This window comes from Leucoraja erinacea, unplaced genomic scaffold (genome assembly GCF_028641065.1).
Source record: "Leucoraja erinacea ecotype New England unplaced genomic scaffold, Leri_hhj_1 Leri_529S, whole genome shotgun sequence".
Classification (NCBI taxonomy): Eukaryota; Metazoa; Chordata; class Chondrichthyes; order Rajiformes; family Rajidae; genus Leucoraja; species Leucoraja erinaceus.
In genome coordinates this window covers 2501-13268 of record NW_026576431.1, presented here as the reverse complement: position 1 = coordinate 13268, position 10768 = coordinate 2501, and the positions used below count along the sequence as shown (strand labels likewise).

The 10768-nt window shown below is 43.6% G+C and overlaps 1 protein-coding gene across 1 annotated transcript in view; it reads left to right on the top strand.

Moving 5' to 3' along the window:
• Nucleotides 1–6106: 6106 nt before the first annotated feature.
• The window catches only part of LOC129694046 (interleukin-8-like), a 4947-nt gene continuing 285 nt past the window's right edge, over nt 6107–10768 (top strand). Inside the window, exons 1-4 of the mRNA XM_055630773.1 lie at nt 6107–7232; nt 8683–8818; nt 9169–9252; nt 9951–10768. The exon at nt 9951–10768 is cut by the window's right edge and continues 285 nt beyond it. Of these exons, the coding sequence (XP_055486748.1) occupies nt 7169–7232; nt 8683–8818; nt 9169–9252; nt 9951–9957 (291 nt within the window). The 5' untranslated portion in view covers nt 6107–7168 and the 3' untranslated portion in view covers nt 9958–10768. The remainder of the gene's footprint in view (nt 7233–8682; nt 8819–9168; nt 9253–9950) is intronic.

The window sequence follows — 10768 nt, the reverse complement described above, 5'->3', positions numbered from 1 at the left end:
CTTTGGCTTCACTTCACTTCACTTCACTTCACTTCACTTCACTTCACTTCACTTCACTTCACTTCACTTCACTTCAATTCAATTCAATTTATTTGTCATTTGGACCCCTTGAGGTCCAAACGAAATGCCGTTTCTGCAGCCATACATTACAAACAAATAGACCCAATACACAACATAATTTACATAAACATCCATCACATCGCTATGATGGAAGGCCAAAAAAACTTATCTCTCCACTGCACTCTCCCCCCCCCGATGTCAGAGTCAAAGTCAAAGTCCCCGGCTGGCGATGACGATTGTCCCGCGGCCATTAAAGCCACGCCGGGTGGTGCGAGGTCGCACACCGGGTTCTTGGTGTTGGAGCCCCCGGCGTGCACTCACAGAGTCCTGCAGCCATTCCAAGCCACGCCGGGCGGTGCTGTAAGGCCCCGCTCCAGGAGCTCTTCGACCCCGCAACTCGGGCGGGAGAAGTCGCCGTTGCGGGAGCCCTGAAAAGCGGTCTCCCTCCAGTGACCCGCGGGCTCCCGGTGCCGCCGTCCGCCAGACCCGCAGTTGCAGCCTCCGAATCTCCGGAGGTCGGGCCGCAGCAGCAGCAGCGCTCCACCACCGCTCCACCCGCTCTGGACTCGGCCAGCTACCAAAACTTGCCCACACCAGCCAACAATGTCCCAGCTACACTAGTCCCACTTGCCTGCGCTTGGTTCATATCCAAACCTGTCCTATCCATGTACCTGTCTAATTGTTTCTTAAACGATGGGATAGCCCCATCCTCAACCACCTCCTCTGGCAGCTTGTTCCGTACACCCACCACCCTTTGTGTGAAAAAGTTATCTCTCGGATTCCTATTAAATCTTTTCCCCTTCACCTTGAACCTATGTCCTCTGGTCCTCGATTCCCCTACTCTGGGAAAGAGACTGTGCATCTGTCCGATCTATTCCTCTCATGATTTTGTCTACCTCTATAAGATTAGCCCTCATCCTCCTGCGCTCCATGGAATAGAGACCCAGCCTTCTCAACCTCTCCCTATAGCTCACACCCTCTAGTCCTGGCAACAGTCTTGTAAATCTTTTCTGAACCCATTCAAGCTTCACAACATGCTTGTTTTTTTAAAATCAGCATCTGCTCAATGTCTTAATTAGAAAGGCGAATGGAATGTTGGCTGAGGGTTGCAATGTGAAATGGGGGAGATTTTGTGCGGAATTCTGGGCAGGTCACAACTGTGTACAGTTTTGGTCTCTTTCATTAATGAAGATGTACTTGCTTTTGAAGCAATGCAGCAGAGACTGAACAGGTTGACTCCGGGGCTATGTGGATTGTCCCTTGAGGGCCAATGGAGCAGGGTAGGTCCATGCTCTCTGCAGTTTAGCAAATTGCGAGCTTCTTGCATTGAACCATATAAGATGTTGGGAGAGCCTCACATGGCAGATGGTGCCAATCATCTCCTGTGACGTACAGCCTGGGATCAGGGGTCACACTTGATGCAGGGGTTATGTGGATATAATAAGTATATCTTTATTATCATTTTCCCGAGTACTCACATACCCAGAGGAAACGAAAAAACGTTGCTCAACCAGTGTCCATTCAGTGTGCAGTAAAATTAAATAGAAATTCCGGAAGTGGCGGCGCGGCTCTGGCTGCAGCGGCTCATCAGCAGTCCTGTTTGTTTTGTGTTTTTTGTGTTGTTTATTTTGTTTGGTTAGTCTAGTTTTTGTTTTTTTAGTGGTGTTTTGTGTGGGGGGGGGGGGGGGGGGGGGGGGGGTGGAACGGGGTGTGCAGTCTCTCCCTGCGGGGGAATGCGACTTTTCTGTCGTATTCCCCTTCTCTGCCTCCGTCGGCGCTGAGGCCTAAATGGAGCTGGTGACCTCGAGGCTCCGGAGGCAGAGACCGTCTAGACTCGCCCTGAGTTCGCTCCCGTGAGGGCGGTCCGGAAACAGGAGAGGAGCGGCCAGCCCGAGATGGAACGAGGCTCCCGTCGGAGCGGCCGAGCTCGGGGAGGTGCGGCGCTCGTAGCCTGAGGGAGGTTCGGCGCCCATGTCGGGGCGGCCCGGCCGAAGGGAGGAGCAACGCCCATGTCGGGGCGGCCCGGCCCGAGGCTGAAGTCGACAGTTACTCACGTGAGGGTGGCTGGGACGGTGTTCTGGCGGCGGTGGCCTGAGTCCGGGGTTCGGCCGCGGGCCAGCGGCTGCGTCTGCAGGTCTGGGTGGGCTGCAGCTACGACCACCCCAGGTGTTGAGCCGCGAGACTGTTATAACATCGCCCGGGGGGGGTATCGCCCCAGCGCAGAGGGAGAAGAGGAGGGAAGAGACTGCAGACTTAAGACTTTTGCCTCCATCACAGTGAGGAGATGTTGGTGGCCTCACTGTGGTGGATGTTAATATGTGTTTATTGTTGTTTTTTATTGTATGTATGACTGCTTAAATTTCGTTCAGATTTCGGTCTGAATGACAAATAAAAGGCTAATCTATTCTATTCTATTCTAAATAAAAATACATATATCATGACAAATTAAACACTCTACTCTCTACTAAACATCAACAGGCGTTCCGATCGGCAGCGGCACGACAGTGGCTCTGCTGCAGTGTGTCCAGGTTGGTGGTTGGTGCGCGATACTTTGGCAGGGGGCAACGTCCGTTTATCAGTTTTATAGCCTGCGGGAAGAAGCTGAGGAGCATCCTGCTGGTTTTACAGCTAATGCTCCTGTACCTCTTCCCAGATGGTAGGATGGAGAATATGTGATGCGATGGGTGGTAGGGGTCTTTGATGATGGAGATGGCTCTGCTGGTACATCTCTTCCTGTATATGTCCAGCAGGAAGGGGAGTGGAGCACCAATAATCCTGCTGGCAGACTTCACAATCCTATCTAGTTGGTGCCGTTCGTACGCCTTGCAGCTCCCGAACCAGGAAGTGAACTTTGAGTTCTCTACTCCGTCTGAGGAGTGTGAATGCTGACGTACTGACTATATTCCAGGCTCAGATTGATGGCTTTTTAGAATCTCAGGTAATCTACAGTTAGGCAGTGTTACGACTCCCGAATGCAGGTACTTCAGAGCCGCGCAACATATTTCAAAAACCAGGTTCAAGTTCAAAAATAGTTTTAATTATTCAATGGAACACAAAACCCAAACCTGATTCAAACAACCCAGTCAGGGAGATGGATGGACTGACAAACAATTTAACAATGCTCCAGCCAGCCACGTGATGGACCGTCGAACCGGAGACTCTAAAACCTGCCTAAAGAGATATAACCCTGAAACAAAATACACGAAAACACTAAGGTCAGCCCTTATCCATCCCAATTCAATATTTGTTAACAAGTCATGGTGAAAGTACACAAAGTTATATGCCATGTGGCCAGGCCTTCCGCAGCTCACACCAGCAGTCTGCTCACAAGTCAGGGTCGACAAAGAAGAGAGAGAATCCTGGGAGACTCTGGTAGTTAAGCTTCAGATGAGTCACCCGTCATCTGACGCAGCTTGGCCAATCGGGTACAGGAGCTTTTAACCCCTTGATTCCAGACTCATGGCCACGAGCAAAGATCTTATAGCGAAGCAAGATAGATTACTCTCACGCAAACGTGAGGTACGCTCATGGGCGGTTTCATGGGTGATTATAGGACACATTTTAGCAACCTGACTGCGCCATCTTGTTCCGCTTTCTTGCTCCCGCCTTCTTGCTTCCGGCCAAAGATTGGATCCGTAGCGGGGAGAGAGAGTGCGGGGCCCGGGGGCAGCGGGGAGAAGGAGTGCGGGGTCCGGGGCAGCGGGGAGAGAGAGTGTGGGGAGAAGGAGTGTGGGGTCTGGGGGGCAGCGGGGAGAGAGAGTGTGGGGAGAAGGAGTGCGGGGCCCGGGGCAGCGGGGAGAGAGAGTGCGGGGCCCGGGGCAGCGAGCGAGGAGAGAGAGTGCGGGGCCCGGGGCAGCGAGGAGAGAGAGTGCGGGGCCCGGGGCAGCGGGGAGAGAGAGTGCGGGGCCCGGGGCAGCGGGGAGAGAGTGTGCCCCAATACAATGTTTCTTATTTACAATGTTTCTTATTTACAATGTTTCTTATTTAATGTCCCTTGTCTAGTCTGAAATAAAGTTCATTATTGGATTAGAAGAAATATAATTGTGTGTGTTATATACATTTATATAATTTTCATGTATGTGTGTTTATAAACATTTTATTCTTTAACAAGAATCAACAGAATTATGAACTAACAGAATTATGAATCTAACCCTATAATCACGCACAAAAAGTCCCCCCCTGTCAATCACCCTGCGAGTCGGGTCGGTTCCGGTTACTACAAAATCAACTCAAACACTGTTTGTGAACCATTTAAAAAGAAATGATTTAAAAAACATTAAAAAAGACAATTACCAGAATCAAATTTTATTCTTGACAAGTTTGAACTGACAGATTTATGAATCTAACCCACACAAACTGTTGCCCCGCAACATTGATTACAGCGCGAGTCGGGTCGGGTCAGGTAGGCTCAGGTTGCTAAAATGGGCGTGGGAAAATGCCCATGATCCCCTCCATAGCGTACTACACGTCAGTCCATTGCATTTAGCAGGAGTAGCCTATCGTGCTTCGCTATAAGATCTTTGGCCACGAGGCCTGCACTCGGGAGAGAAACAGAGAAAGGTAAGCACATAACATTCACCAGGGGGGGGGGAGCACCTAACAGGCAGCAAACTAGAGTTGAGGTTAAAACCCAGGCATGATTTTCCTGGATGATTGTTGTGCTTCTACTTCTGATGTTGACATGCTTCCTGCAGCTCTTTGACCAACACTGTAAGGTTCTCCCCACAATTCCCCTCCCCCCCCCCCCCCCCCACACTCCCCACCCCACCCCCCTTGGACTTGGACTTATCTGACCTAGTTGCAGAGTGCACTCATGTTTGACCTCAGAATTGCTCTTTCACCCTTGCTGACCCCTCATGCTCAGTGACTTATGATGTCCCCCACAGCATTCAATGTTGTGCTGGCACTATCTAGTCCAGTAAACCTCTCCTCCACCTTATCAACCAAAGTTATGTTGGAAACAGGGCACCCTCTCACATATATGATCAGCTATGGCAAGGTGATACAATGATTTCCACACTGGTTGCAGTCCTCAGATATTAGCCCTTTAAAAGGGCTGGCCTGAATCAGCCAAAATGTAGAAACAAAGAACTGTAGATGATAGTTAATACACAAAAGGACACAAAGTGCTGGAGTAACTCAGCAGGTCAGGCAGCAACTCTGTAGAACATGGATAGGTGATGTTTTGGGTCGAGACCCTTCTTCTGACTGGTGACGATTTGGGTTGGGATCCTTCTTCAATTTGAAGAAGAATTTTCGACTGGTAACATACCTATCCACGTTCTCCTGACCTGCTGATTTACTCCAGCACCTTCTGTCCTTTTGTGGCGTGAATCAGCTGTAGTTTACTTGAACTGCTGCCTGTTGCTATAGAATCCGGTTCAATTAGTTAAATTAATCAATAAACAAAATTAAGATTAGTGCTGGCTGGTCACTGAAAACTTTGTATTGAAGTCAGAGCATTAATCAGGTGTGTTTCTGCACTGTTGCGTGCATTACATCACGTGTCACAGTCCCAGTACCTATTTCCCACCTTATCCTATTTCTACCTCATTGGTTTTGTGACAACTCCCACACAATTCTTCACTGTACTTTTTGCTCTTTGGGAAATACACTGAGCTCAGACTGAATGTATTTGTGTGTACCTGCAGCCAAAACATGACATTGTTCGATGGCATTCTTCCACATATTCATGGAAAATTTCCAGTTCAATCATTTGACAAATATAACAGCTGCAAACATCTAAAATTTCCCATGAGTTGTGGTTTCAGTGGGAATAACAATACAATACAAGCATGTCTAATACAAAGCTTGATTCATGCAAAACAGTTTAGGAGAATTAAGTTCCGATCAATGACAATAAACTTATGTAGATATTTATTCAAATTATCTAGGCAAATTATAAAAAATACACAAATATATAATTTATAAAAATGTATTCAAATTATCTACACTGCGAGCATTCAATTATTTGGAACTAAATCTATGTTTCATCTGCAATTACACATCAAAATGAATGTCCTGGTCCGATTAGCTTTGTTTTGAAATAATCACTTTGAAACTTCAGAATGTTTAATTGAAACTCTTAATGTAAATCTATTGCTTGCTTTCAATGTGTATTCTTGTTTGCAATCTCAATGAGAGAGAGCTTCAAAATACGTTTAAGGCTATGATTACATTTACTAATTATTTTATCCTTATTAAGGTGAGAATGGGGTTGGGTAGTTTGGGAATAAAGCCAAGAACACGTTTAACTTGTACCAGGTCCAGTGGCGTAACTTTTCCATTTCACTGGGCTAACCAGTAGAATATGGAATGTCATACGAATGTTCTTTTACTCACACTCTCGGGGTAGGGGAGTGTAGAATTAAAGGGCACAGGTTTAAGGAGAGGAGACAAAGATTTGAAAGGGATGTGAGATTTTTCACACAGAAGGTCATAGGGTCATAGGTCATAAGTAATAGGAGCAGAAATAGGCCATTTGGCCCATCAAGTCTACTCCGCCATTCAATCATGGCTGATCTATGTCTCCCCCCTAATCCCATTGACACTTTGATCGGCATGGACAGTTTGGGCTGAAAGCCCTGCTTCTACGATGTTAAATTCCATGATTCTATGACTATAATACTAGCTGCTTTTATTTACATTCCATTGGACATGTTCAGACTAGTTAAGCAAAAACAAATGCCTGTAGTTCAATAAAAATGAATATTATTTCATTGCTTTAACTCTAAATACACTGGAGCGTAACATGAATGTTTCAAAGTAAAACTAGTATTTTTAGCAATGGATATTTAAAACCATATCAATAAAAATTCAGGACAATTTAGAGTTCATGTGAATAATCCTGAGGGGAAACTATCAAATTATCCAAACACCTTTTTTTTCTTGAGTCGAAGCATCCTGCTCTGAAAGCATTGACTCATTCTCAGCCCATCATCTGTAATAGTATTTCGTAATGTCCGGGGAATTTTCAATGATATCATCTCACAAGTTCGTAACAAGGTTCCGACTATAAGTAGAGAGCCTTAACCATGACAGTTAGAAGCATCTTCAGCAGCTCAAGAGTAGTGAGCAGAATAGTTGGAAAATTGTTGAAGCAAAGAAAATGAACAGCCAAATTCTCCTCACCAGCCTGACCATGTTTGTACTCTATGTGGCATCTACACAAGGTAAGCAATTACCTGGCTTTATCTTTAACCAGCAATGTGCAGAATTTACAATGTTGTGAAAACAGTTAAAATTGTTTATTTAATACATTTAATAACAGTTACTATAACTATATGACTCCAAAGTGTTTTTATAAGAATTTAATTTTGACACAAACATCAAAATATATTAACCCTTTAAGAGACAATAATATTTATTAATACTTGACTGCATTTGCAGTTTATAATATAGTAGACAAAGTTCACAGATAGACTCAAATAACACTGATAATGTGTAACATGCAGCTATTGCAGTTAAAACACAGATTACGGGAAACTTTTCGAGGTCTGTTAAGTAGTTTGAAATGTGAATCAAAGTAAACTTGGATGGATTTAGATCACTTACCACTGACTGATTCAGCTTGTAGGACCACAATATCCACAGTTCTGCTTTGGTTCAAGGAAGATGCTCCATGTTTCCTGTTCCAGGCGATTAAAATCTGTTACTGCTATTCTCCCCGCAAGGCCCCTTGTGTTGAGATAACACAATTCATTGTAAAGTTATGTCATGGCCTTAGTCAAATTAATTAACAGGCCTACTATCCAGTCGCTGCACAGTGGGCAGTTTGGAGCCATTAGTGCTGAAGAATATATTGAGTAGGATCAACGGTTAGATCAATCGGCATCCAGAAAATACTTCACATAAAGATTGTTGAGGTTGTCAAAGGTCAATCATCTCTGCCTCAGGGCTGGGCAGTGTCCGAGCACCAATTATTTTCAGTTGTTCCATGGATGACCATCCTTCCATAATAAGGTTGGATGTGGAGAGGCTTGATGCTGATGGCATAATGCATCATTATTCCATTCAGAACTTCTCAGCAAATGAATCCATCCAGGTCTCATGTGCAGGGAGGCTTAGAAATGATTTAGACACGGGTTGATGAGTAGTAAGTAAAACCCATAGCACAAAAGTACCAGCCAATGACTATCTCCAAAGATAGACACAAAAAGCTGGAGTAACTCAGCAGGTCAGAGAGCATCTCAGGAGCAAAGGAATAGGTGACTTTATAGGTCAAGACCCTTCTTCAGACCGTCTCCAACACGAGGGTCTATATCCAACTATCTCCAACAAGACAAAACCTAACCACCTGCCCTTAGCATTCAACGGCAGGAAGAGGGAAGGAGGTACTAAGCACACCAACTTCTAATCCAAAGGCAGGAATACCCACAACAGCATCATTTGTTTTCTCATTGCCGTACATCAGGGGATATGGGCTTTGGTTTTCCAAAGTGAGAACCTGATTTTATGGTACGAGGTATCTAGATAAATTATAGGCCTTGTTGTAGATAGATAACTTAAGGAGCCTCCTTGTAGTGGTGACATAATTTCCCCCAAAAGGTAAATATGAATATATAATAAGATTAAAATTTCAAGCGACATATATAAAATGTTTACAATTTGTTCCTTCCACAGCTGCATCTATTGGAAATTCAAAAGTGAGTCTTCGCTGCCAGTGCATCAATACACACTCCAAATTCATCCATCCGAGGCGCATGGAGAATCTTAAAATTATTCCAAGTGGTCCACACTGCTCACAAGTTGAAATCATGTAAGTTTTAATTAGTAGGACGGAATTGCACATGTAGGTTTAAATTGAAAAATAGATACAAAAAGCTGGACTAACTCAGTGGGTCAGGCAGCATCTATGGAGAAAGGAATAGGTTACATTTTGTGTCAAGACCTTTCCTCGGTCTGAAGAAGGACCCCAAACAAAACCTATTCTTTTTCTCCAGAGATGCTGCCTGATCCGGTGAGTTACTCCAGCTTTGTGTGTCTATCTTAAATTGTAATTAGAGTGGTTATTAATAAACTTAGTTTATGTGAATAATATCTGCACAGTATTCATGGTGCATTATTATATTTTTAATTGAAATAATTGTTATCTTTTACTTCCTTCAGTGCAATCCTTAAAAATGGTTCCTTGGTGTGTTTGAATCCTCAAGCTGTTTGGGTGAAAAAAATCATTGCCATGATGACCAATAGGTAAGTTTCAGACCTTACTTTCTACTAAAAGCTTTGCACTCAGGAGGTGGTGGGTTTATGGAGTGAGCTGCTGGAGGAGATAGCTGAGACAGGTTTATTAACAACATTTAAAAGACATTTGGACTGGTAGATGGATGGGAAAGAGTTAGAAGGATATGGGCCAAATATGGGCAAAGGGGATGATCTTAGATGGGGTGTCTTGGTCACCATGGATAAGTTGGGATGAAGGGCCTGTTTCCATGCTGATTATCTCTGTGCCACTCTGTGATTCTAAAACATGGGCTACAACAGGGGATAAGAAGAGACCAGAAATAAGGATTGAATTTAGTTAACTAGCTCTTGCAGGTACAATGTCGAAATCATAGGAAAGAAAAACATAACATTTGCAGAATGGCTTTTTTACTTTCTCCATCTGGAAGGTTGCCTGAATTTTACACAAACAACATTGAAACTGGGAATAAATGTTAAACACATATGTTCCAGCAAATAGTCCCTATGTGTCAGGCAGACATTTATTTCACGGAGCAGAAACATTATCAATTTAATTCAAGAAGAAGGTTAGGAAAATGGAAAAAGGCAAAATAAAGTGAGGATGTATTTATAACCTATTATAAAATAGGTTTAGAAAACCAGGATTGAAGTATCATTGAAGGGAACTGATATCTAATAATTTTCATAATTTTTTATATTCTCTACAGTTCTTAGATGACTAATGAAGCTCGCTCTTCAAAGATCAAAGGCTGAATGTCAAGTGTGTTATGCTCATTCGAAGTCGAGATTCTGGACCAGCTCAGGAATGTACTTTTATACTCAGGCCTGTCACGGATTTACATCGGCCTGTGAAAGAATGGCTCGTTTAAAACAGTGTTCATCTTTTTCTTACTAATTAGGACACTCAGACTATCTACACCATTTGTTTGCTATCTCTAATCTGAGGTTTTGTAACTTAATATGTATTTATGTATTAAATTATTTGAGACATTGACTGCTTGAAAACTGAAAGTGGCACCTTGTAAAGGATCTGTAGTGAGAAATTAGTTGGAAATGGATTAACTGTGGAAAAACAATGTGGTTTCTCCATGAGTGTGTTAATCCCTGCTTACGTGTTGGCAAGAGATGAATGAAAACTCAGGACACAGGTGTTCCCTTTGTTGAGGTTTCATTTGTCCATGTAGTGGCATCCAGAGCTTACACATGGACTATGCCGTTAAATACCTGGAGTATTTTTTATTCTGTTATCGCACTGGCAGTTGCTAAATGTCAAGTTATGGTTCTGCAGAATTTGGCAGAAAAGGAATTGTAAATTCAGCAAAGGACCATGCCAGTAACGGCATTGATTTTTATTGTAATTTGTTCCACTTGCACTTAATTTATTTGCCCTTAATATTTATAAAACGCCTTATTTATGTGTATTTATGTCTTCCTGTGAAAGTAATTAATTGTTTTGATGTTATTTAAATCTGTATTTGTGCAATTGATCTGTAACTTTCTTTTGTGGTAAATGAGTATTGTGAAA